The 23,124-nt window shown below is 53.9% G+C and overlaps 1 protein-coding gene across 1 annotated transcript; it reads left to right on the top strand.

Moving 5' to 3' along the window:
• The first annotated feature begins 4,727 nt into the window (after positions 1-4,727).
• On the top strand, positions 4,728-21,357 carry IGSF8 (immunoglobulin superfamily member 8). The gene is given in 7 exon segments (XM_060260535.1): positions 4,728-4,821; positions 9,938-10,162; positions 10,165-10,311; positions 14,287-14,763; positions 17,049-17,477; positions 19,279-19,683; positions 21,242-21,357. Coding segments are annotated over 7 exon segments (1,893 nt in total).
• The last annotated feature ends 1,767 nt before the right edge of the window (positions 21,358-23,124 follow it).

Raw genomic sequence — 23,124 nt, 5'->3', positions numbered from 1 at the left:
TTAAAATTCCAAACTGAAGGGGAGGACGAGCAAACAGCCGGCTTCCTCAGCGCATGCGTACCATTCCCCTCTTTTGATTTAATTTCAACCCATTGGTCCTGGTTCTACCTTCCGGGGCCACAGAAAACAATTCCACACCATCCTCTATAGGACAGCCCTTCAAGTACTTGGAGATGGTGATCCTATCACCTCTCAGCCGCCTCCTCTCCAGGCTAAACATCCCCAGCTCCTTCAACCTTTCCTCATAGGACTTGGTCTCCAGACCCCTCACCATCTTTGTTGCCCTCCTCTGGACCCGTTCCAGCTTGTCTAGATCCTTCTTAAAATGTGGTGCTCCAAAATGAACAAAATATTCCAGGTGAGGTCTCCAAATAGATTGATTGCACGAAAGTCAGTGATACTTAGTAGCACTCGTAGTCGTGGTGGCTGGACTGATATTGGCTCAATACGGGAAACAGAGTGTGCCATCAAAATTAGAAAATATGGTTCTGCAAATTGTGGCATATCCTATTAAGAAATAAGATTATATTGATGAGACAAGAAAGCTCAGAAATGCCGCAAGCCCAACATTTTTGGGGTGGATTGTTTTTATGGATTGTTGGAATAAGACCTTTCAGCCAAAGACTGTAAGAAAAGAAGTATTCTATTGGATATAAGAAGGAACAGCAGCTGAGTGTTTGTAAATACAAAAATGAGGATTCTGTTCTTGGGAAATAGGAATTTCAGTAAATTGTATCTTTTAATAATCTATAAAACCTGTAATATTCGTTGAACATATGAAGCTGCCTTATACTGAATCAGACCCTCCTGGATCCATCACAGTCACTATTGTCTACTCGGACTGGCAGCGGCTCTCCAGGGTCTCAAGCTAAGGTTTTTCACGCCTCCTTGCCTGGACTCTTTTGAGTTGGAGATTCCAGTGGGGATTGAACCTGGGACCTTCTGCTTACCAAGCAGATGCTCTACCACTGAGCCACCGTCCCTCCCCTGCTTGTTCATTAAGGGTGAATGGCAGTTCTGCCAGTTGTTGAGCTCAATGTTGCATTATGGTAAGGCTGCACCCCCACACACATTACCCTTCTTTCGTGTCTGTCCCAAGGGTGATTGTTCCACTGAATTTTCTTTAGAGATTGTGTGTGTGTGTGTGTGGGGGGGTACAAATGACCATTGTCTGAAGACTGGGACTTCTTGGCTTGTCTCCTTTCTGTGAGCTGCCCAGAAGCTGGGTTCTGGAGCAGAGCAAAGGAAGAAAGTGTTTATGGGAAGATGTCTGGAGAGGCTGAGGGGGAAACGGGGACAGGGACCCGTAGGCCAAAAGGTCTAGGCAAGGGCCCGGTTGTCCTCTTGTCTGCCATTTGCGTTGCACACAGGCACAACCGAGAGCTTTCCTCAGCAAGGCATCTGAGGGGCTGGGCCCTTTCTCTTGGCATTTGCTTCTCTGGCTCCCTGCAGAGTTCAGCCGGCTTAGTGTCCAGGGAAACAGGCTGCAGGGGTCCCCTGCAAGGCTTCTCAAGGTCAGGCTGCCCTGGGGGGGGGGGGGTGGAGACAAGGCTCAAGGAGAATGAATGGGGAAAGTGTGTGTATGTGGGGTGTGTGTGTGCAGGCCTGTGGGGAGAAAGGAGGCCTGCAGGCAGAGCTGGAAAAGAGCCCAAGGGCCTTTCTCCAAAATGGCCACATTCCCTGAATCTCAGCAAATGCCAGGTTCTTAATACCAAAGTGTCCCATACTTTTCCCAGGGTGGTTGTACGTGTGTGTGTTGATGTGTGTGCGTGGGGGGGGGATTGATCCATAGGGCTGAGCTGTTGGGGGGGGGTGGCAGACACTTGGAGGGCCAGACGCAGAGGCCTCATCTGCTGGGGGGGGGGGGTGGGCTGTGGTGGTGGCACTGCCCAGATGCCTTCAGCATTGCAAGAGGCTTGAGGGGAACAGAGGAGAGCGGAGAAGAAAGGGCACGCTTGTGTTTCTCCTGCTGCAGCCTGGGAAACGGAACAAGGAGGAACACAGAGCCCAGCCAGCCTGGGAAGAATGCGGCTGCCCCCCCCTCCTCTCCCCTCCCCCCCCCCCCCCCGCCCAGCACAGCACCACAAGCTGTGTAAATAGATGCTGCAGGGAAAGGACTGCCAGATCTGACCTGGGAGGGGGCACGGCAAGCCGCAGACAGCAGGTCCCCCCCCAAGCCTGGCTCAGAAGGGGGCCCATCCTGAAGGGGCAAAACAAGCCCTTTGGGGGCTCCGAGGCTGCAGGCGGCCCCCCAGGGTCACAGCCACGGCAGGGAGGCCCCGTGGAAAGAACCACGTCATGTTATCCCAGCTGGGAGATGACAAAAGACATGACCAAGGTCACACAGCACGTCAGAAATCCAGAAAGGAAACAAAATCCATGGGACGCTCTCTCTCTCCCCACTGCCCCAGAGCTGGGGGGGGGGGTGCTCCAGAACCCAATTTTCCCGCTCTGTGAGCCTGCAGCCTGCAGCAGAAACACACCGGGCGGGGGGAGAGAGAGAGTTCCTGGCCAATCTCCAAATTTGTGCAGATGTGGATGCCCTCATCATCTTTATTTGTGTGTTCATTTTGAGGGGGCGGGCAACCTTCTCTCCCCCACGTGGAGTTTGTTGCATGTCAGCAGATGGGGTAGAGGGGAAAGGTGTGCGCCCATAAGAACATCAGAGAAGCTGTGCTGGATCAGGCCAGTGGCCCCTCCAGTCCAACACTGTGTCACACAGTGGCCAACCTCCCCCCCCCCAGGTGCCATCAGGAGGTCCATCAGTGGGGCTAGGACACTAGAAGCCCCCCCACTGTGCCTCCCCCCATGCACCAGGAACACAAAGCATCACTGCCCCAGACATAAGAACATAAGAGAAGCCTATGTTGGGTCAGGCCAATGGCCCTTCCAGTCCAACACTCTGTGTCACACAGTGGCCAAAAAACCCAGGTACCATCAGGAGGTCCATCAGTGGGGCCAGGACACTAGAAGCCCTCCCACTGTGCCCCCCCAAGCACCAGGAACACAGAGCATCACTGCCCCAGACATAAGAACATAAGAGAAGCTATGTTGGGTCAGGCCAATGGCCCTCCAGTCCAACACTCTGTGTCACACAGTGGCCAAAAACCCCAGGTGCCACCAGGAGGTCCGTCAGTGGGGCCAGGACACTAGAAGCCCTCCTACTGTTGCCCCTCCCAAGCACCAAGAATACAGAGCATCCCTGCCCCAGACATAAGAACATAAGAGAAGCTATGTTGGGTCAGGCCAATGGCCATCCAATCCAACACTGTGTCACACGGGGGTAAAAAAACCAGGTGCTATTAGTGGGGCCGGGACACTAGAAGCCCTCCCACTGTGCCCCCCCAAGCATCAAGAATACAGAGCATCAGTGCCCCAGGTAGAGAGGTCTAACAATTATTATTATTATTTAGTAGGTTTATATTCCGCCTTTTCCCGTAAACGGGCTCAAGGCAGATCACAACATATAATAACAACAATAAAAAAAACCTACATATCAAAGTTAAAACACCATATGCGCTGTGGCTAGTATTCAATGAAATTGCTGAGCAGTTGGTTAGAACGGATAAAAGGAAGTCCTTCTTAACCCAAAGGGTGATTAACAGGTGGAATTCACTGCCACAGGAGGTGGTGGCGGCTGCAAGCATTGCCAGCTTTTAAGAGGGGATTGGATAAAAATATGGAGCAGAGGTCCATCAGTGGCTATTAGCCACAGTGCATTGTTGGAACTCTTTGTCTGGGGCAAGTGATGCTCTGTATTTTTTGGTGCTTGGGGAGGGGCAAAGTGGAAGGGCTTCTAGCCCCACTGGTGGACCTCCTTTTTTTTGGATACTGTGTGACCCAGAGTGTTGGACTGGAGGGCCCATTGGCCTCATCCAACATGGCTTCTCTAATGTTCTTATATTCTTAGTAGCCACTGATGGGCCTCTGCTCCAGATGTTGCTCCAATCCCACTCCCTCCCTCCGGTGAGTGCCCAGAGGCTGAGCTCTGGCCTTGGATGGATGGGTGGTGGATGGTGGAGGAGAGGAGGGAGCAGAGAGGCGGCCAGTGGATTCCTTCCTGGGGGGGGGGGGGAGGGGCTCCCGAATGCCAAGGCAGGCTGCGTGGGCGGGGCGGGCGCCAGGAATGAGAGGCCTCCCCCCACCCCGTGCAGCCTGGGTGCTAGGGACGCCAACCTCCCGGTGGGGCCTGGAGATCTCCCGGGAGGGAGAGGTTCCCCTGGAGAAAAGGGCTGCTTCCCTTCTCCTCCTCGAACTCGGCCCTCCCCAAATCTCCCGGAATCCCCCGACACGGGGTGAGCGGCGCCCTCCTGCTCCTGCGCGCACACCCCCCCGGCCCTATTTCGTCGCCCCCGGGCCTCGCCCTGCCAGCCGCCTGCTCCCGTCTCGGAGCTCCGGCGACCCGCCGCGGCGGCGCTCGCAACTGCAGCCAGCCAGTCGCCCGCCTCCCTCGCTCCCTCCCCAGGCGGCGGGAAGGTCTGGTGTGGCCGGGCGGGGCGAGAGTGCCAGCCTCCCGGCGGGCGCGGGAGCCCTCCCGCTCGAGTCCCCGGCGGCAGCTGCAAGCAGAGGCGGCGGAGCTCCGGCGAAGGGGGCGGCGTTGCAGGCGGCTGGGCCTGTCTGGCGCTCCACCGCCCCCCGCCCCAGGCAGCCCGGGCCCGCCGGCGAGAGAGGAGCTCCTGCTGCAGCTGCTGCACATCTGGCCGGGCGGGGCGGGGCCTGGGCCAGCCATGGCTGCTGCTGCTCTCCGCCGGGCGCTGCTGCTCCGAGTCCTGCCGCCGCCGCCGCCGCTCGTGGTGCTGCTGCTGCTGCTGCTGCTGGCCGGTGCGTCCTTGCGGGCGGGCGGGAACGAGGAGGAGGCGGCGGCAGCATTGGAGGGCCGACCCCCCCGGGCAGAAGGAGGGAGGCGGGCTCCCCGAAGGAGGCGGAGGATGCTCCACGGCCTGGCGGGCCCGGCCTCGCTCCCAGAAGGGCCCCCCTGCAAGTAGACTGAGCACCGGGAGCGAGGCTGGGGAGGCCTGGCCCCCTGGCTCTGGCCAAAGCCCCCCCCCCCAGCTCCAGGGGACCCCTCCTCAGCCCGGACAGGCCAGGCAACTGGGGGGAGGTCGACTCTGAATGCCCTTGCTAGAAGGGACACCTCCAGGATCCAGCAGCAGAGCCTGCCTGGCCGTGGCCCCTGCCTTGTGGGAGGGGCCTCAGTTAGGAAGCCTTTCCCAGGCTCTTCAGATGGTTTTCAGGAGTTTGAGGATGCTCTCTTGCTAGGGGAGACTTAAAAAAATAAAACGGGGCTAGTGAATTTATATTTTTTTGTCCCTGAGAGCAGGAACCTCTGACCAGATTTCGAGACCTGGGTTTCAGATTGCGAGGAGGCCCCAGCGTTGCCCTGTGGGGCTGGAGGAGGGCTGGCAAACGGCAGCTCAGGGGGCACAGGTGGCTCTTTCACACAGATTGAGGGGCTCTGGAAGCCCCCACTGCCGGGTTGGTCAACTTTTGTCTCTTTAAATCCACTTCTACCAAGGCAGCTTTGAGAAATGATTGAAAGTTGCTTTCTTTCCACCTCTCTCCTCCTTTCTCTCCCATCGATTTTCCTTCCTTAGAATTATAGAGTTGGAAGGGACCTCCAGGGGTCATCTAGTCCAGTCCAACTCCCTGCACAATGCAGGACAAATGCCACCCCCTAAATGCCTTCCTTCCTTCCTTCCTTCCTTCCTTCCTTCCTTCCTTCCTTCCTTCCTTCCTTCCTTCCTTCCTTCCTTCCTTCCTTCCTTCCTTCCTTCCTTCCTTCCTTCCTTCCTTCCTTCCTTCCTTCCTTCCTTCCTTCCTTCCTTCCTTCCTTCCTTCCTTCTTGCAGCTCTCAAACATCTGATGTTTATTCTCTGTGGCTGTTATGTTAAGCAAGTTTTACCACTCCTGTCCTGAAGCAACAGACACAGTTTGCCTGTGTTTTATTCAAGAAGCTTTTGTGTTTTATTCAAGGTGTTTTATTCAAGAAGCTTTTGTGTTTTATTCAAGGTGTTTTATTCAAGAAACTTTTGTGTTTTATTCAAGAAGCTTTTGTGTTTATTCCAGGTGTGCGTGCACCCAAAAGCTGATCCCTTGAATAAAACGTTGTGGGTCTGCAAGGTGCCTGTCTGGACTCACACTTTGCTCAGAGGCAGACTTGGAGGTGTGGATATTGTGTGTGGGGGGGTGCAATTGTATTTCAGGCTCTGTTTCTCTGGATGTCTGTGTTTGCAATGAGAAGGAAGTCTGGCCCAGCAGGGACTGCAGGACAGAGCAGGAATGGGCTGGCCATTGCAGCAATGGGCTGGACGTGGTTTTGTCTACAGCATCGGAGATCCTGGGGCTGTGAGACCAGGGCTTTGTGCTTGGGGCAGTGGCGCCCCTCCTCCCCTCTTCCATAGCCTGTAAGGGGGAATTAAATGGGAAGGTTCTTCTTGGTCACGCCACATCGAATGGGGTCGACTGAGTCGGAGGGCCTGCTGTGGGGTAGCCCTTCCCACCCCCACATACCATGGCTTGCTGGAGCACCCCTGCTCGGGGCACCCCTCTCTCTGGCGGGGGCTTGGGGCAGTCCCAAGTACATGCTGCTGCTCCAGACAACCCCCCCCCCGCTGGCTTTTGTTCCTCGCAGCTCAGCACAGATGCGCTGACCTAGATAGCGGGATTGTCACGGGGGCTTCTTGTTTTGATGGGGCTCCGTCGTTGCACAGCCTTCTGCCAGGGCCCTGCCAGGCTCTTGTGGCTGCGTGTCAGACGCCTGCTATCTGGTCCCTCTGGAGCCCCCCTCTGTGGAATTCGCAGGTTCCTTTTGGCAGCTTGGCAACCGGTGGGCGGGCCTGCCTGGAGACGGTCGCCAAGGCTTGTGTGCTGGTCCGGGCCTCCATCCCTGCTGCGAGGGGAGGTCACTGGGCACCAGGAGTGGCAGGAGGGTCAGGCCCACTGTGCTCTGAGGGAGCCCTGGGCCGTGCCAGCCCCTGGTGTGGAGTGACTGTGATGGAATGAAGCGCCGTGTTGTCTTGCTGGCAGGAAGGGATTTGAAGCGCTGCTGGGCTGTCCTGCTCTCCAGAGAATGCAGCTTTGCAGTCATATTCTTCAGGAGGAGGAGGAGAAAACGAAGGCTGCTTCTCTAGAAAACTTTGGAGAGAAGGGCGTTTTCTATTTTTTCCCCTGAGGTATTTGTAGATAGTAATGTGGTGGCTAAAAGGCCAATGCAATTTTGGGCAGTATCAACAGAAGTCTAGTGTCCAGATCATGTGAAGTGATGGTATCGCTTTACTCTGCTTTGGTAAGACCTCACCTGGAGTATTGTGTTCAGTTTTGGGCACCACATTTTAAGAATGATCTAGACAAGCTGGAACGGGTCCAGAGGAGGGCGACGAAGATGGTGAGGGGTCTGGAGACCAAGTCCTATGAGGAAAGTTGAACGGACTGGGGATGTTTAGCCTGGAGAGGAGGCGGATGAGAGGTGATAGGATCACCATCTTCAAGTCCTTGAAGGGCTGTCCTATAGAGGATGGTGTGGAATTGGAGCGAAATGGTCCAGGGTTGAAACAGAAGACATGCTCAAGGCCTCGAGTTTTCTTACTGTATCAAAATTGTTGGGGAGGTCACGGCAGAGTGTCAGGAGCTTATCTGCAAAAAAGTTTGCGAAAGCTTCGCAGCCGGTTTCCAGTTCCCTATTGTTTGGTTTGCTCTGTGGCAAATTTATAAGTGACCAAATAGTACTAAACGATCGGGCCAGGTGAGAATCCGCAGATGCAATCTGAGCTGCAAAGTAAGCCTTTTCATATTACTGCTTCCAGGTTAGGGGATGGAATCATAGACTCATAGAAGAAGAATTGCAGATTTATACCCCACCCTTCTCCCTGAATCAGAGACTCAGAGCGGCTTACAATCTCCTTTCCCTTCCTCCCCCACAACAGACACCCTGTGAGGTGGGTGGAGCTGAGAGGGCTCTCACAGCAGCTGCCCTTTCAAGGACAACTCCTGCGATAGCTATGGATAACCCAAGGCCATTCCAACAGGTGCAAGTGGAGGAGTGGGGAATCAAATCCGGTTCTTCCCAGATAAGAGTCCACACACTTATACCACTACACCAAACTGGAAGAGTTGTAAGGGGGACCTCCAGGGCCATCTAGTCCAACCCCTGCCCAGTGCAGGAAACTCACAAGGACCTCCCCCTGCCCTCCTTCTCATGATCATCATACTTGACCTCCGGCTGTGGCAGAACAGTCACAGTGGTGCTGATGGGCCCAAAGAAAGCAAAAGTGATAAAGGAAAATGCTATAATTCAGAATGGAAAGATTTGCAGAGGGCAGGACTCTTGGTCTGCTCAGTAGAGCAGCTCCATTTGAGTCCAGGAGCACATCTTGTTTTCTGTGCCCCAGAAGGCAGGACCAGAACCAATGGGTTGAAATTAAATCAAAAGAGTTTCCGGCTCAACACGAGGAAGAACTTCCTGACTGTTAGAGCCGTTCCTCAGTGGAACAGGCTTCCTCCTTGGAAGGTGGTGGGCTCTCCTTCCTTGGAGGTTTTAAACAGAGGCTAGATGGCCATCTGACAGCAATGAAGATCCTGTGAATTTAGGAGGAGGGATTTGAGAGTTTCTTGACTTGTGCAGGGGGTTGGACTAGATGACCCTGGAGGTCTCTTCCAACTGTAGGATTCTATGACTGTTAGAGCGATTCCTCAGTGAACAGGCTTCCTCCTTGGGAGGTGATGGGCTCTCCTTCCTTGGAGGTTTTTCAACAGAGGCTAGATGGCCATCTGACAGCAATGAAGATCCTGTGAATTTAGGGGGAGGGGTTTGTGAGTTTCCTGCCTTCTGCATGCAAAGCAGAGGCTCTGTCACTGAGCTATGGCCCCTCTTCATGGCTCTCCAGGGTCTCAGGCTGAGGTCTTTCCCATCACCTCCTGCCTGGTCCTTTTAACTGGGAGATGCCGGGATTGAACCTGGGACCTTCTGCATGCCAAGCAGAGGCTCTGACCCTGAGCTATGACCCCTCTCCATGGCTCTCCAGGTTCTCAGGCTGAGGTCTTTCCCATCACCTCCTGCCTGGTCCTTTTAACTGGAGATGCTGGGGACTGAACCTGGGACCTTCTGCCTGCCAAGCAGAGGCTCTGCCCCTGAGCTATGGCCCCTCTCCATGGCTCTCCAGGGTCTCAGGCTGAGGTCTTTCCCATCACCTCCTGCCTGGTCCTTTTAACTGGGAGATGCCAGGGATTGAACCTGGGACCTTCTGCATGTCGAGCAGATGCTCTGCCACTGAGCTATGGCCCCTTTCCATGGCTCTCCAGGGTCTCAGGCTGAGGTCTTTCCCATCACCTCCTGCCTGGTCCTTTTAACTTGAGATGCCGGGGATTGAACCTGGGACCTTCTGCATGCTAAGCAGAGGCTCTGCCACTGAGCCACGGCCTGTCCTCGTCCTATTGTGTTGTTTATTGGGTGTCTTGTTCTGTCTGACATCACTGTATTTCATCATGTGATCCACCACGAGTCTCCGTAGAAAAGGCCGGCTGTAAATAAAGCAAATAAATACTTTGGGATGAGGTAGGTCAGAAAAGGACAAATGCAATCTATTGTTCCTTGTTACAATTTTCCTGCTGTGGCTAAACCCACATCCTGTGAACTGAGGCAGATCATGAGGAGGGCAGCAGGGGGGCTGCATCAGGGCTTGCTTCTTTTGGCTGTTTCTGACATTCCCAGGGAAATGCCGATTGCCGTTTTGGGGTTAGGCAATAATTTTTCTCCATGCCAGTTTGGCCCAGGGATCCTGGAGAAGTGTGGGGTGGGGTTTTTGCCATTTCTGGGCTTTGGGCAGGGCTCACTGTGTGTGTGGGGAGGTATCTGTGAATTTCCTGCATTGTGCAGGGGGTTGGACTAGATGACCCTGGAGGCCCCTTCCAACTCTGTGCTTCTCTGATTCTTTGTATACAGCTCTGAGCAGCGCACGGGACGTCCACCTGCCCCCTGGGCCCTTGCACCGTGTGGTGGGCACCTCCGTTTCTATCCCCTGCAATGTGTCGGAGTACGAGGGACCCACTCTGCAGCACTTCGAGTGGTTTTTGTACCGCCTGTCCGCTCCGGACATCTCCATCGGGGTGGTCAGCACCAAAGACCCCAGCTTCCCATATGCCATCTTTGGGCCACGGGTCAAGGCAGGGAGGTGTCCATCCAGCGTGTGCGGGGGGACGCAGTGGAACTGCGCATCAAGGAGATACGTGCGGAAGACGCGGGGATCTATGAATGCTACACCCCCTCCACCGACTCCAAATACCTTGGTACCTACAGCAGCAAGGTGGAACTCAGAGGTATGTCTTGAGGGGTGTTGGGGGCTTGAGCCCAGTGACCCTGAAGCATTTCAGAGAGCTGAAAGCATGTGACAGGAACTCATGTGACATCCAGTTTGGTGTAATGGTTAAGTGTGCGGACTCTTATCTGGGAGAACCGGGTTTGATTCCCCACTCCTCCACTTGCACCTGCTAGCATGGTCTTGGTCAGCCATAGCTCTGGCAAAGGTTGTCCTTGAAAGGGCAGCTGCTGTGAGAGCCCTCTCCAGCCCCACCCACCTCACAGGGTGTCTTTTGTGGGGGAGGAAGGTAAAGGAGATTGTGAGCCGCTCTGAGACTCTGCGGAGTGGAGGGCGGGATAGAAATCCAATATCTTCTTCTTCATCTTCTTCATCCGAGTCCTGGGACAAGAAGGGGGCGAGCGTTATGACCCCACAGATACTGGGTCGCAGACCACAAGAAGGGGGGGGGGGATAGGAAACCCGGACCACTTGCGAGGAGGTGGCCTATAGCGAGGAGCAAGCCAGCAGTCAGGGCCGCAAACCTCCCTCCACCCTACTCCTGTTTTTTCTTAAAATGCACCCAAGGGGACAGAGCAGGAGGCTGGGCACTCCGGCTGCCCACACAGCACGGCCTTCCAAAGGTAGCAGAAATGGCGGAGGCTCTGCTTTGCTTTCAGATGGTGGCTGGCAGTGCCAAGCTTTGCATCAGTCAGGGGACCAGGTGCCAGTGCTTGCAGCTGGGGTGTGTGTGGGGGAGGGGGTGGAATTGCTTGTGGCTGAGCCGCTGGCAGAGAGTGTGTGAGTGTGGAGAGAGAGAGCAGCCCTGTGCAGAGGACTATCATTAACCCAAAGCCCTTTGTTTTGAAAAAATGACGGTAATGAGAGTGGGAATCTGCTGGTGCCCTTCTTTGTGCGCTCTCTCTTGTTCCTTTGAGCCGGTGGGGCAAGCTGATGGCCTCCAAGCCCAGCTTGGTGGGGGGGGCAATGATGAGAGCCATGTGGGCTCCTTGAGTGGGGCTTGGCGAGAGAGAGAAAGGGAGGTCAGCGGGGCTGCAGGGCTGTTCCCACTGCACTGGGAAGTTGGTACATGTCCAAAAAAATCCTCCCTTCTTGGAGGCTGTCTGTTGGGTCTGGGAGAGCGCCCTGGTCTCATCCGGACCATGTGCACTTTTGAAGGATTTTGAGAAAGGATTTAATTAGCAGGTTCATGTCCCACTTCCTCCTTGGTGAAAGCGCCTTGCATAAAAGGGGAATGATCACGAGGGAAAGGCAGACATTCAGCATCAGTTGAACAGTGTATGGCCCATGCCTCCCAAAATATATGTGAGAAGTCAGCTGACAGCTGAAGAAGACAAAAAAAAAAAAATCAGTGCCAGAAAGCTCAGACACTTCCCCCACAGACCTTTCAGAGGACCCCAGTAGTAGTAGAAGAACAGAGTAGAGACTGGTTTATACCTCACCTTCACTATTCAAAGGAGTCTTGGAGCGGCTTCCAATCTCCTTTCCCTTCCGATCTCCACAACAGACACCCTGTGAGGTGGGTGGGGCTGAGGGAGCTCTCCCAGAAGCTGCTGTTTCATGGACAATTCCTGCAAGAGCTATGGCTGACCCAAGGCCATCCCAGCAGCTGCAAGTGGAGGAGTGGGGAATCAAACCTGGTTCTCCCAGATAAGAGTTGGCACAGTTAACCACTACACCAAACTGGCTCTCTAAGAAGAAGATATTTGATTTATACCCACCCTTTACTCTGAATCTCATAGTGGCTCACAGACGCCTTTATCTTCCTCCCCTACAACAGACACCCTGTGAGGTGGGTGGGGCTGAGAGAGCTCTCCCAGAAGCTGTCCTTTCAAGGACAACCTCTGCCAGAGCTCTGGCTGACCCAAGGCCATGCTAGTAGGTTCAAGTGGAGGAGTGGGAATCAAACCCGGTTCTCCCAGATAAGAGAACTCTGGCTGACCCAAGGCCATTCCAGCAGGTGCAAGTGGAGGAGTGGGGAATCAAACCTGGTTCTCCTAGATAAGAGAGCTATGGCTGACCCAAGGCCATTCCAGCAGGTGCAAGTGGAGGAGTGGGGAATCAAACCCGGTTCTCCAGATAAGAGAGCTCTGGCTGACCCAAGGCCATTCCAGCAGCTGCAAGTGGAGGAGGGGGAATCAAGCCCAGTTCTCCCAGATAAGAGAGCTGTGGCTGACCCAAGGCCATTCCAGCAGCTGCAAGTGGCGGAGGGGGGAATCAAGCCCAGTTCTCCCAGATAAGAAAGCTGTGGTTGACCCAAGGCCATTCCAGCAGGTGCAAGTGGAGGTGTGGGGAATCAAACCCCATTCTCCCAGATAAGAGAGCTCAGGCTGACCCAAGGACATTCCAGCAGGTGCAAGTGGAGGAGTGGGAATCAAACCCAGTTCTCCCAGATAAGAGAGCTCTGGTTGACCCAAGGCCATTCCAGCAGGTGCAAGTGGAGGAGTGGGGAATCAAACCCGTTCTCCCAGATAAGAGAGCTATGGCTGACCCAAGCCCATTCCAGCAGCTGCAAGTGGAGGAGTGGGGAATCAAACTTGGTTCTCCCAGATAAGAGTCGGCACAGTTAACCATGACACCAGACTGGCTCTGGTTTTCCAGTGTTCAGGTGGGGCCTGGAAATCTGTAATGCTCTGTCCACTGTGGCCCCGCTTCGCATCCTCATTTCTGGTGGGCCAGATTTGCAATCCTGGGCTCCCTCCATTCTGTCTCAGGGCGCAGACAGATCCCTGGGGGGCTGAGACAGTCTCTTAGCCATCCCCCCGAACTGAACATGGCTGCTAATGGCCTTATCGCATAGATATTGGGAAGCATGGAAATCTCACGTCTGCAGAGAATCACAAAAACGATTTCACAGCAGAAGAACAACCTTTTTAAAAAGCCATGAGCTCTCCTTGTCTGATCTCCTTGCCTCCCCAGGGATTCTGGCCAGACAGCTGCTCTGGGGTGTCTTCTGAAAGGATTAGATTAGATCAGAGGTGGCCAAACTGTGGCTCGAGAGCCCCACGTGGCTCTTCCACACATTGTGTGGCTCTAGAAGCCCACACTGCCCTGTCGGCTGGCTTGGAGAAGGCATTTCTCTCTTTAAATCACTTCTCTAACCAAGCCGGCTGGCAGCTTGGAGAATGCATTTAGAGTTAGTTGCTTTCTTTTTGCCTCTCTCTCCCTCTTTCCCACCCCCATCTATTTGCCTTCCTTCCTTCCTTCCTTCCTTCCCTCCCTCCCTCCTTCCTTCCTTCCTTCCCTCCCTCCCTCCTTCCTTCCTTCCTTCCTTCCTTCCTTCCTTCCTTCCTTCCTTCCTTCCTTCCTTCCTTCCTTCCTTCCTTCCTTCCTTCCTTCCCTCCCTCCTTCCTTCCCCTCCATTCCTTCCTTCCTTCCTTCCTTCCTTCCTTCCTTCCTTCCTTCCTTCCTTCCTGCCTTCCTTCCTTCCTTCCTTCCTTCCTTCCTTCCTTCTTCTTCCTTCCTCCCTCCCTCCCTCCCTCCCTCCCCTCCCTCCCTTGTCTCACAACTCTCAAACATCTGATGTTCATGTCTTGTGGCTCTCACACATCTGACTTTAATGTCTTGTGGCTCTCACACAGCTGACATTTATTCTGTGAGGCTCTTACGTTAAGCAAGTTTGGCCACCCCTGGATTACATGTATTAGTTTTATATTCCGCCGTCTCTGTTGAGGCCTCCTCTTGAGGGACCAGGAACCCCCACGGCCCAAGGACCTGGCCTGGCCTTCCGTCTGCCCTGTCTGCGTGTGGGGCAGTGGTGGCGGCGAGGGTCCTTGGGAAATCACCCTCCTTCCACACCAGCTGTGAAAACAGGGCTCCTGGTGGTGCCCTGTCTTCTCAAGGCCCTCTGCAACTGAACCAGAGAGCTGGGAGAGACCCCCGTGTCGGTTAATTGCTACTGGGTTAAGGAAGGGTGATGAAAAGGGCCACAGTTGAGGACTGACTGACGCCCATGTCCTTCTTCGTGTCCCAACAGTGATGCCCGACAAGCTCTCTGTCTCTGCTGCCCCTCCTACTGTCACCAAGACCCCCCTCCGGAGTCGTGGGGCTGTCGCCGCTTCCCCCCCTCTGCCGCAGTTGGCTCTTTCGGAGAGCCAGGAGCTCCGGCTGACCTGCACAGCCCTGACTGAGACCCGGGAGCACACCCACCTCTCGGTCTCCTTCGGCTTCTCTGGGCCGGAGCCCCCCGGGACGGTACAGGAGGTGATCAGGGTGCGGAGAGATTTTGCTGTGGAGGCCGGCGGGCGCTTTGCAGAGCGGCACAAAGCCCAAGAGCTGTCGGTCACGAAGCTGGGCCACCAGCAGTATCAGATGGCACTGGGGTGGCTGAGGCCAGAAGACGCGGGGCTCTACCACTGCACTGTGGGGGAGTGGATCCAGGATCCCGATGGCAGCTGGCAACGGATCGCTCAGAAGCAGGTGGCGCTGGCCCGGGTGACCGTCCGAACCGTTGGTAAGTCTGCCTGGACTCTCTTCCCTCTGGAGATGGAAGAGGCTCCCTGTACCCAATTCTACGCATGCCCACCGCCTGGCACGGCCTGCCCGAGGATTGCTTTTTAATGCCGGCAATAGAGTTGCACTGGACTAAATGAAATGATTTGATTTATTAGATTCATATCCTGCCCTCTCTGCCGAAGCAGGCTCAGGGCAGCTTACAACTAGTAAAAGCAATACATCACTGTTAAAACAATTAGTTAAACATATTAAACAATTCATCAGTAAAACAATTAAAACAATTTAACAGTTAAAACAGTTTGGTGCTAATATCATTTGATTTCTGATGGTATTCAAGTATCCTTTATGTTACTATGTCAGCAATTCAGCAATAGTTAAAGGCTAGCCGAAATAATGTTGTCTCGCAGGCCTTGCAGAACTGGGCGAGGTCCTTCAAGGCTCTGACATAGAAAATGGTTGGAATTTATATCTACTCAGGAAGGTGAGGTAGGGCTGAGTCATTGTCGGAATTTCCAGGCTGTGACATGTTAATGGAGGAACTTTCCTGAGGAGGTTCTTTGCATATGGAGCTTTTCTGAGGAGGTTCTTTGCATATGGAAAGGCTGTTGGAATTATAATCTTAACTGTAGTGATTTAAGCTGTAGAGCATTTTGTGTTTTTCAGGACTGAAACAACAAAATGCTCTACAGTTTTACAACAGCACTACAGATAAGATTAGAATTCCAACAGCCTTTCCATATGCAAAGAACCTCCTCAGGAAAGCTCCTCCATTAACATGTCAGAGCCTGGGAAATCCTACAAGATAATGACTCAGCCCTACTCCACCTTCCTGAGTAGATATAAATTCCTACCATTTTTCTTTTTCTTTCCTCTCACTTTGACACAGAGAGAACTCTGTCTTTCTGTGTTATACTTCTGAGGATGCCAGTCACAGCTACTGGCGAAATGTCGGGTTCTACTATGCCAAGACCATGGCCATAAAGCCCGGAAACTCTACAACTAATAAACTGGATAAATTACTGGGGAGTGTGGTCTGAACTATGGTGTATAGTTTGCTGTGAATTGGATCCTACGATGGACACCTGCATCATTTAATTTGTCATGTGAACACTTTTACTTTGCCTAAGTTCTTTTCTTAGATTTCCGGCAGGATCCACAACCCAAGAGGTATTGCTTTGTCTTGACTCACTCTATGTCGCTCCCCTTGAGTCCAAGTGAGAAGTGGGTCGATAACTCCCTGAAAATGCCAACCTGGTGTTTGACAGCAATCAGAAAGGCCAGTTCTACGCTGGGGATTATTAGGAAGGGGACTGAAAACAAATCAGGCAGTATCACTAGAAAGGCCCCTGCATAAATCCATGGAGTGGCCTCATTTGGAATACTCTGTGCAGTTCTGCTCCGCATTCTTCAAAAAAGACATTCTAGCACTGGAAAAGGTGCAGAAAAGGGCAACTGAAATAATTAAGGGATGGAACATTTTCCCTCTGAAGAAAGGTTAAAGCGCTTGGGGCTCTTTAGCTGGAGAAACAACCAGGGGTCGTTTTGTAGAAAAAATAGGGGGGTGGAGCTCATTAGCATAACTCATTTGCATATGCTGCCACCCCCTCAGCCAAAAGCAATCGATGCAAGAAAGGAGAGCCTTGGGTGAGCAAGGCCTAGCTAGAGATCCAGCCAGCCCAAGCAGGCCTCACTTGCCTGGGGCTCTCCTTGGCAGCCCTCTCCCTCAGTCAAAAGGCCAGCAAGGCACCCAAAATCACATAAGAAGAGGAGAAGGGGTGGTGCGGGCTTCTGCAGGCGTTAATGAGGGCTGCTGGGGTGTGGCAAAGCCCCTGTTAGTTGGTTGGCTGCCTGCTCTTCTAATGCAGGGATTGTTATGCAGCTGCACCTCCTATTCAATGGACAAGGGAGGTGGGGAGGAGGGGGGGGGCATCAGAAAGGTTCAGGAGATGTGCTCCTGTGAGCTCCTGCTGAATCTGAGGCCTAGAAACAACAACTGAGAGGCGACATGATAGAAGTTTACAAAACTATGTAAGGGACAGAGAAGGCAGAGAAAGAAGTAGTCAAGACATAGTCAAAATGTTTATCGTTGTAGCTATAGGCCATAACATCCCAACTAATGACTCCATAACACACAAGTCACATCTGAAAAAACAAAAATTCCAACATAGCAAAATGAAATAAACAGCATTTAAAATCTATATGATAACAATAGGTACAATAAAGAAACTGAGCGTTAAAATGTGATGTGCCGCTGACCACCCCTTCTGTGTGCTTTGCTCCCAGCTAGTCAGCTGTTGGTGTCTGCGAGTCCTCCCCAGATCCGGGTCAGCTCCGGAGACCCCCTGGAGCTTCTCTGCAACACCTCCGGCCTCCCGGCGTCCCCTTTGCCCCACATAGTCTACACAGTGGGCTGGGAACTGAGCGAGGGAGAAGAGGCCATGGAGGGACGTCTCGTGGCCCAGCTGGACACAGAAGGGGCAATCATGCTGGGAGAAGGCTACACCAACCGGGACGTGGGGCAACGGCACGTGTCCCTGCAGAAGCTGGCCTCGCCCCTGGGCTCCTACCAGCTGCGGATCGAGTCCACCCAGCCGGGGGACGTGGGCATCTACCGGTGTGTGGTGAGGGCTTATGTCCTTTCTCCAAGAGCAGAGCCACGCCAGGTGGCCACAAGCAGGTCGCAGGGGCTGGCCGTGGACATGAAATCGGAAGGTATGTGCTTTGTGGCTCTGGGTGGAGTGAGGGTCCCTCAGTCATGCTGGGAGTTGCCAGGGCTTTTTTTTTTTTTAGCAGGAACTCCTTTGCATATTGGGCCACACCTCCTGATGTAGCCAATCCTCCAAGAGCTTACAGTAGGCCCTGTAAGAAGAGCCCCGTAAGCTCTTAGAGGATTGGCTACATCAAGGGTGTGTGGCCTAATATGCAAAGGAGCTCATGCTACCAAAAAAAGCCCTTGGAGTCGTTAAATAAAGACCGGGGTTCCCCCTTCCTGAGGCTGCGAGCACCTTTGGAATTCTGACACAGCATGATGGGCACACCCACAAAATGGCCACCTCACCCCTCTTTGGAGCAGAGGTCCATCAGTGGCTATTAGCCACAGCTTAGCATTGGAACTCCCTGTCTGAGGCAGTGATGCTTCGTATTCTTGGTGCTTGGGGGGGGGGGCAGTGTGAGGGCTTCTAGTGTCCTGTCCCCACTGGTGGACCTCCTGATGGCACTTGGTTTTTTTGGCCACTGTGTGACACAGAGTGTTGGACTGGATGGGCCACTGGCCTGATCCAACAGGGCTTCTCTTATGTTCTTATGTGACACAGAGTGGTGGACTGGATGGGCCATTGGCCTGATCCAACATGGCTTCTCTTCTGTTCTTATGTGACACAGAGTGTTGGACTGGATGGGCCACTGGCCTGATCCAACAGGGCTTCTCTTCTGTTCTTATGTGACACAGAGTGTTGGACTGGAGGGGCCACTGGCCTGATCCAACAGGGCTTCTCTTATGTTCTTATGTGACACAGAGTGTTGAACTGGAGGGGCCACTGGCCTGATCCAACAGGGCTTCTCTTATGTTCTTATGTGACACAGAGTGTTGGACTGGAGGGGCCACTGGCCTGATCCAACAGGGCTTCTCTTATGTTTTTATGTGACACAGAGTGTTGGATTGGAGGGGCCACTGGCCTGATCCAACAGGGCTTCTCTTATGTTCTTATGTGACACAGAGCATTGGACTGGAGGGGCCACTGGCCTGATCCAACATGGCTTCTCTTATGTTCTTATGTGACACAGAGTGTTGGACTGGAGGGGCCACTGGCCTGATCCAACATGGCTTCTCTTATGTTCTTATGTGACACAGAGTGTTGGACTGGATGGGCCACTGGCCTGATCCAACATGGCTTCTCTTATGTTCTTATGTGACACAGAGTGTTGGACTGGAGGGGCCACTGGCCTGATCCAACATGGCTTCTCTTATGTTCTTATGTGACACAGAGTGTTGGACTGGAGGGGCGACTGGCCTGATCCAACATGGCTTCTCTTATGTTCTTATGTGACACAGAGTGTTGGACTGGATGGGCCACTGGCCTGATCCAACATGGCTCCTCTTATGTTCTCTTCAAAGCCCCAGTGGAGCTATTTCCAGAGGAAGGAGAAGGCCAGGGGAACAGCCTGCCACTGGATTAGCCTGGAAGGCTCCCTCTGGAGTCCCATTTGGTGGGGAGCGAGTAGAATGCCCTTTGTTGGGTGTGTGCTAGAAGGTTGCTGCCTCCCCCCCTCGTTTCTCTCCTGCTGTTGCTTTGCAGCCTAACACCGGAACTGGGGAGGGCCAGACTTCTTTTGAGGTGAGGCCTCAGTGGCAGAACGCTGTGTCTCCCCCCCTCCCCCAGTGCCTGCAGATAGTTGTGTGTCCCTGCAGGTCTTCTGCTCTGAACCATTTGCTCTCTTTGCTTCGTTATCTCTCACCTTGGACCCCAGGTGTGCTTCTGGGTTCTCAGGAATTCCTCCCCTTCCTTCCTTGCAGCTGTCGTGCTGAGTGCCACCGCGTGGCTGCCGTCTCCCACCATCTACAGAGGGGACATGGCTGAGGTTCGCTGCAACGTCTCTGTGGAATCGACGCAGTCCGTCCACGTGGCTCTCAGCTGGTGGGTGGAGCCGGCACGGGAAGACTTGGAGGAGCGTGGCCACCTGCTGGCCTCAGTGAGCCGCGAGGGGGTGGCTGTCCTTGGGCGCCGTCCTTCGGGTGGTGCTGTGAGTGTGGAGAAGGTGGGGCCGCAGAGCCATCAGCTGCGCATCCACGAGGTTCAGCCGTCCGACGAGGGGAAGTACCACTGTGCCCTCACCGCCTGGGTGCGCTCGCCGGACCTCAGCTGGTACAATGCTGGAGCCGTGCAGTCCAACACTGTCACCGTCTACCCCTACGCTCTGCGTGAGTAGGACACTTGTGCTGGGGGTGGGGGGTGGGTGGGGAGAGAGGGGTTCTGTCTCATGCACTCTGTGGGGCCCACCACTGTATGCGCCCTCTCACGGGGCGGGGGGGAGTGCTCTGCTTCCTTCCTTCCTTGCGATAAGAATTCTTGCACAGCATGTGATGTACAAGGCAGTCTTTGGGGTGGCATAAATCAAAAGGGTCCAGTCTGTTCCCTGGAGAAGTGATAGCGCAACGTTTGGCAGTGCATGAGACAGAAAGTGGGCACCAAGGTCATGAACTTATGAACATCTGAAGCTGCCTTCTACTGAATCATGCGTCCCTCAAAGTCAGTCCTTGTCTACTCAGACTGGCAGCGGCTCTCCAGGGTCTCAAGCTGAGGTTTTTCACACCTACTTGCCTGGACCCTTTTTAGTTGGAGAAGCTGGGGATTGAACCTGGGACCTTCTGCTTATCAAGCAGATGCTCTGCCACTGAGCCACTGTCCCTCCCCTTAACTGGCAGCGGCTCTCCAGGGTCTCAAGCTGAGGTTTTTCACACCTATTTGCCTGGAACGTTTTTAGGTGGAGAAGCTGGGGATTGAACCTGGGACCTTCTGCTTATCAAGCAGGTGCTCTGCCACTGAGCCACTGTCCCTCACCTTAACTGGCAGTGGCTCTCTAGGGTCTCCAGCTGAGGTTTTTCTTGCCTCCTTGGCTGGACCTTTTTGAGTTGGAGATGCCGGGGATTGAACCTGGGACTTTCTGCTCTACCACTGAGCCACCGTCTCCCCCATGTGCCCATCTGGGCCAGTCCAAGACTGTTTGGCATCCTAAGCAAGGCTAACTAACTACTTGCACAGACATGCCTCCGCACTCACACTCACACACACACACACACAAGTCCATAGGATAGAATGGAAAGATCAGGCAACTGCTGCAGCATGCTAGAGAAGGGGTTTTAAACTCTGGGCCCATAGGACAGAATGGAGAGGCTGGCCACCGCTGTGGCCTGAACCAGAGAAAGGGCTCACCTGCCAGTGCACGCCTCTCAGAGATTCCAAAAGGCACGGGGTGGGGAGGGGAGGGGGAAATCTTTTTCCTGCTTTTGCATCCTGGGGGGCAAAAGCGGGAAGAAAGCCCCACTGGTCTGTCCTCTCGGAGACTCTGAGAGGCACAGGAGGCGGGGAGATCTTTTTCCTGGTTTTTGCACCCCACGGTGCAAAAGCAGGAAGAAAGCCCCACCAGTCGGTGCCTCTTGGAGACTCTGAGAGGTGGGCAGAGATCACAGGAAGAAAAACCCTGCTGCCAACGTCTCTTGGAGACTCTAAGAGGCATGGGGGGTGGGGGGACACATGGTTCTGCGCCCCTGGATCATTGGCGCCCTAGACCATAGCCTGAGTCACCTAGTGGGTGGTTTGGCCCTGGTGCACTTCCAGAAAAGCTAGGAGGACCAGGGAAACAGTTGGGAGCCAGGTGGGCATTGCTGTGGTTCTGCTTCTCAGGGCCTGTCAGTGATCCAGGGAATGTATTCTGGACCTCTCTCTCTCTCCTGACGAAGCTGTTCTCTTCCCCTGCAGCCATGGACACCTTGTTTATCCCCCTGCTGGCAGGGATCAGCAGCGCCCTCTTCATGGGCATCACCGTGCTCGCCTCCGTCACCTGCTGCTTCATGAGAAGGCTCCGCAAGAGGTGAGGGATTTCTTCCTGCCCTCTGAGCAGGAGCAAATCGGCAGTTTTGATCTCTGCCTTTGACAGTGTTTGTAGTCTAATATTTGGTTTTTGGTGGCTCACACACCCAAGGACTGCTGGCAGGTCAGGGGATGGAATCATAGAATTGTAGAGTTGGAAGAGGGACCTCCAGGGCCATCTAGTCCAACCCCCCTGCCCAGTGCAGGAAACTCACAAGGACCTCCCCCTGCCCTCCTTCCCATGATCATCATACTTGACCTCCGGCTGTGGCAGAACAGTCACGGTGGTGCTGGTGGGCCCAAAGAAAGCAAAAGTGATAAAGGAAAATGCTATAATTCAGAATGGAAAGATTTGCAGAGGGCAGGACTCTTGGTCTGCTCAGTAGAGCAGCTCCATTTGAGTCCAGGAGCACATCTTGTTTTCTGTGGCCCCAGAAGGCAGGACCAGAACCAGTGGGTTGAAATTAAATCAGGAGAGTTTCCGGCTCAACATTAGGAAGAACTTCCTGACTGTTAGAGAGGTTTCCTCAGTGGAACAGGCTTCCTCCTTGGAAGGTGGTGGGCTCTCCTTCCTTGGAGATTTTAAACAGAGGCTAGATGGCCATCTGACAGCAATGAAGATCCTGTGAATTTAGGGGGAGGGGTTTGTGAGTTTCCTGCATTGTTCAGGGGGTTGGACTAGATGACCCTGGAGGTCCCTTCCAACTCTATGATTCTATGACTGTTAAGAGAGGTTCCTCAGTGGAACAGGCTTCCTCCTTGGGAGGTGGTGGGCTCTCCTTCCTTGGAGGTTTTTTCAACAGAGGCTAGATGGCCATCTGACAGCAATGAGGATCCTGTGAATTTAGGGGGAGGTGTTTGTGAGTTTCCTGCCTTGTGCAGGGGGTTGGACTAGATGACCCTGAAGGTCTCTTCCAACTCTATGATTGTATGATTCTATGACCATTAGAGCCGTTCCTCAGTGGAACAGGCTTCCTCGGGAGGAATTAAAGATCTGAAGTACCCACCAACGACAAGCAGCCTGAGCAGGTATTGACATGAAACGCTAGGCAATTTCCTTCAAAGTAATAATTTGCCAATGACGGCTCAGCCGCAGGGGGGGTGGGATGCACATCCAATAAATGAAATGAAAATAAACCCACAGGGGATCCAAAACAGTGTTGGTTCACTCAACATCTGGCCCTGAATAGTTCCGGCTGGTCTGATCATATCAGATCTGGGAAGATGAACAAGGTCAGCTTTGGTGGGTACTTGGATAAGAGGCCACCACTAGGAAGCCCACGACTGCTACGCAGAGGCAGGCAAGGGCAAACAACCTTGGTCTCTTGCCTGGAGAACCCCATGAAGAAGGAGAAGACTGCAGATTTATACCCCACCCTTCTCTCTGAATCCGGGACTCAGAGCGGCTCACAATCTCCTTTCCCTTCCTCCCCCACAACAGACACCCTGTGAGGTGGGTGGGGCTGAGAGGGCTCTCACAGCAGCTGCCCTTTCAAGGACGACTCCTACCAGAGCTATGGCTGACCCAAGGCCATTGCAGCAGCTGCAAGTGGAGGAGTGGGGAATCAAACCCGGTTCTCCCAGATAAGAGGCCGCACACTTAACCACTACACCAAACTGGCTCTCTTGGTTGACTTGTCAACCAAACTGAGAAGTCGCCATAAGTGAACTGTGGTGTAATAGCCCTCCCCCCCCCCCCCCGTCACTCCTCCTGGTTGACGAGTCGAAACCCAGAGATCCCAGAGCTCAAGCACAGACCGGCACCTGGGCAG

This window comes from Heteronotia binoei, chromosome 1, assembly GCF_032191835.1.
Source record: "Heteronotia binoei isolate CCM8104 ecotype False Entrance Well chromosome 1, APGP_CSIRO_Hbin_v1, whole genome shotgun sequence".
NCBI lineage: Eukaryota > Metazoa > Chordata > Lepidosauria > Squamata > Gekkonidae > Heteronotia > Heteronotia binoei.
This window is presented reverse-complemented; position numbering and strand designations above follow the sequence as displayed.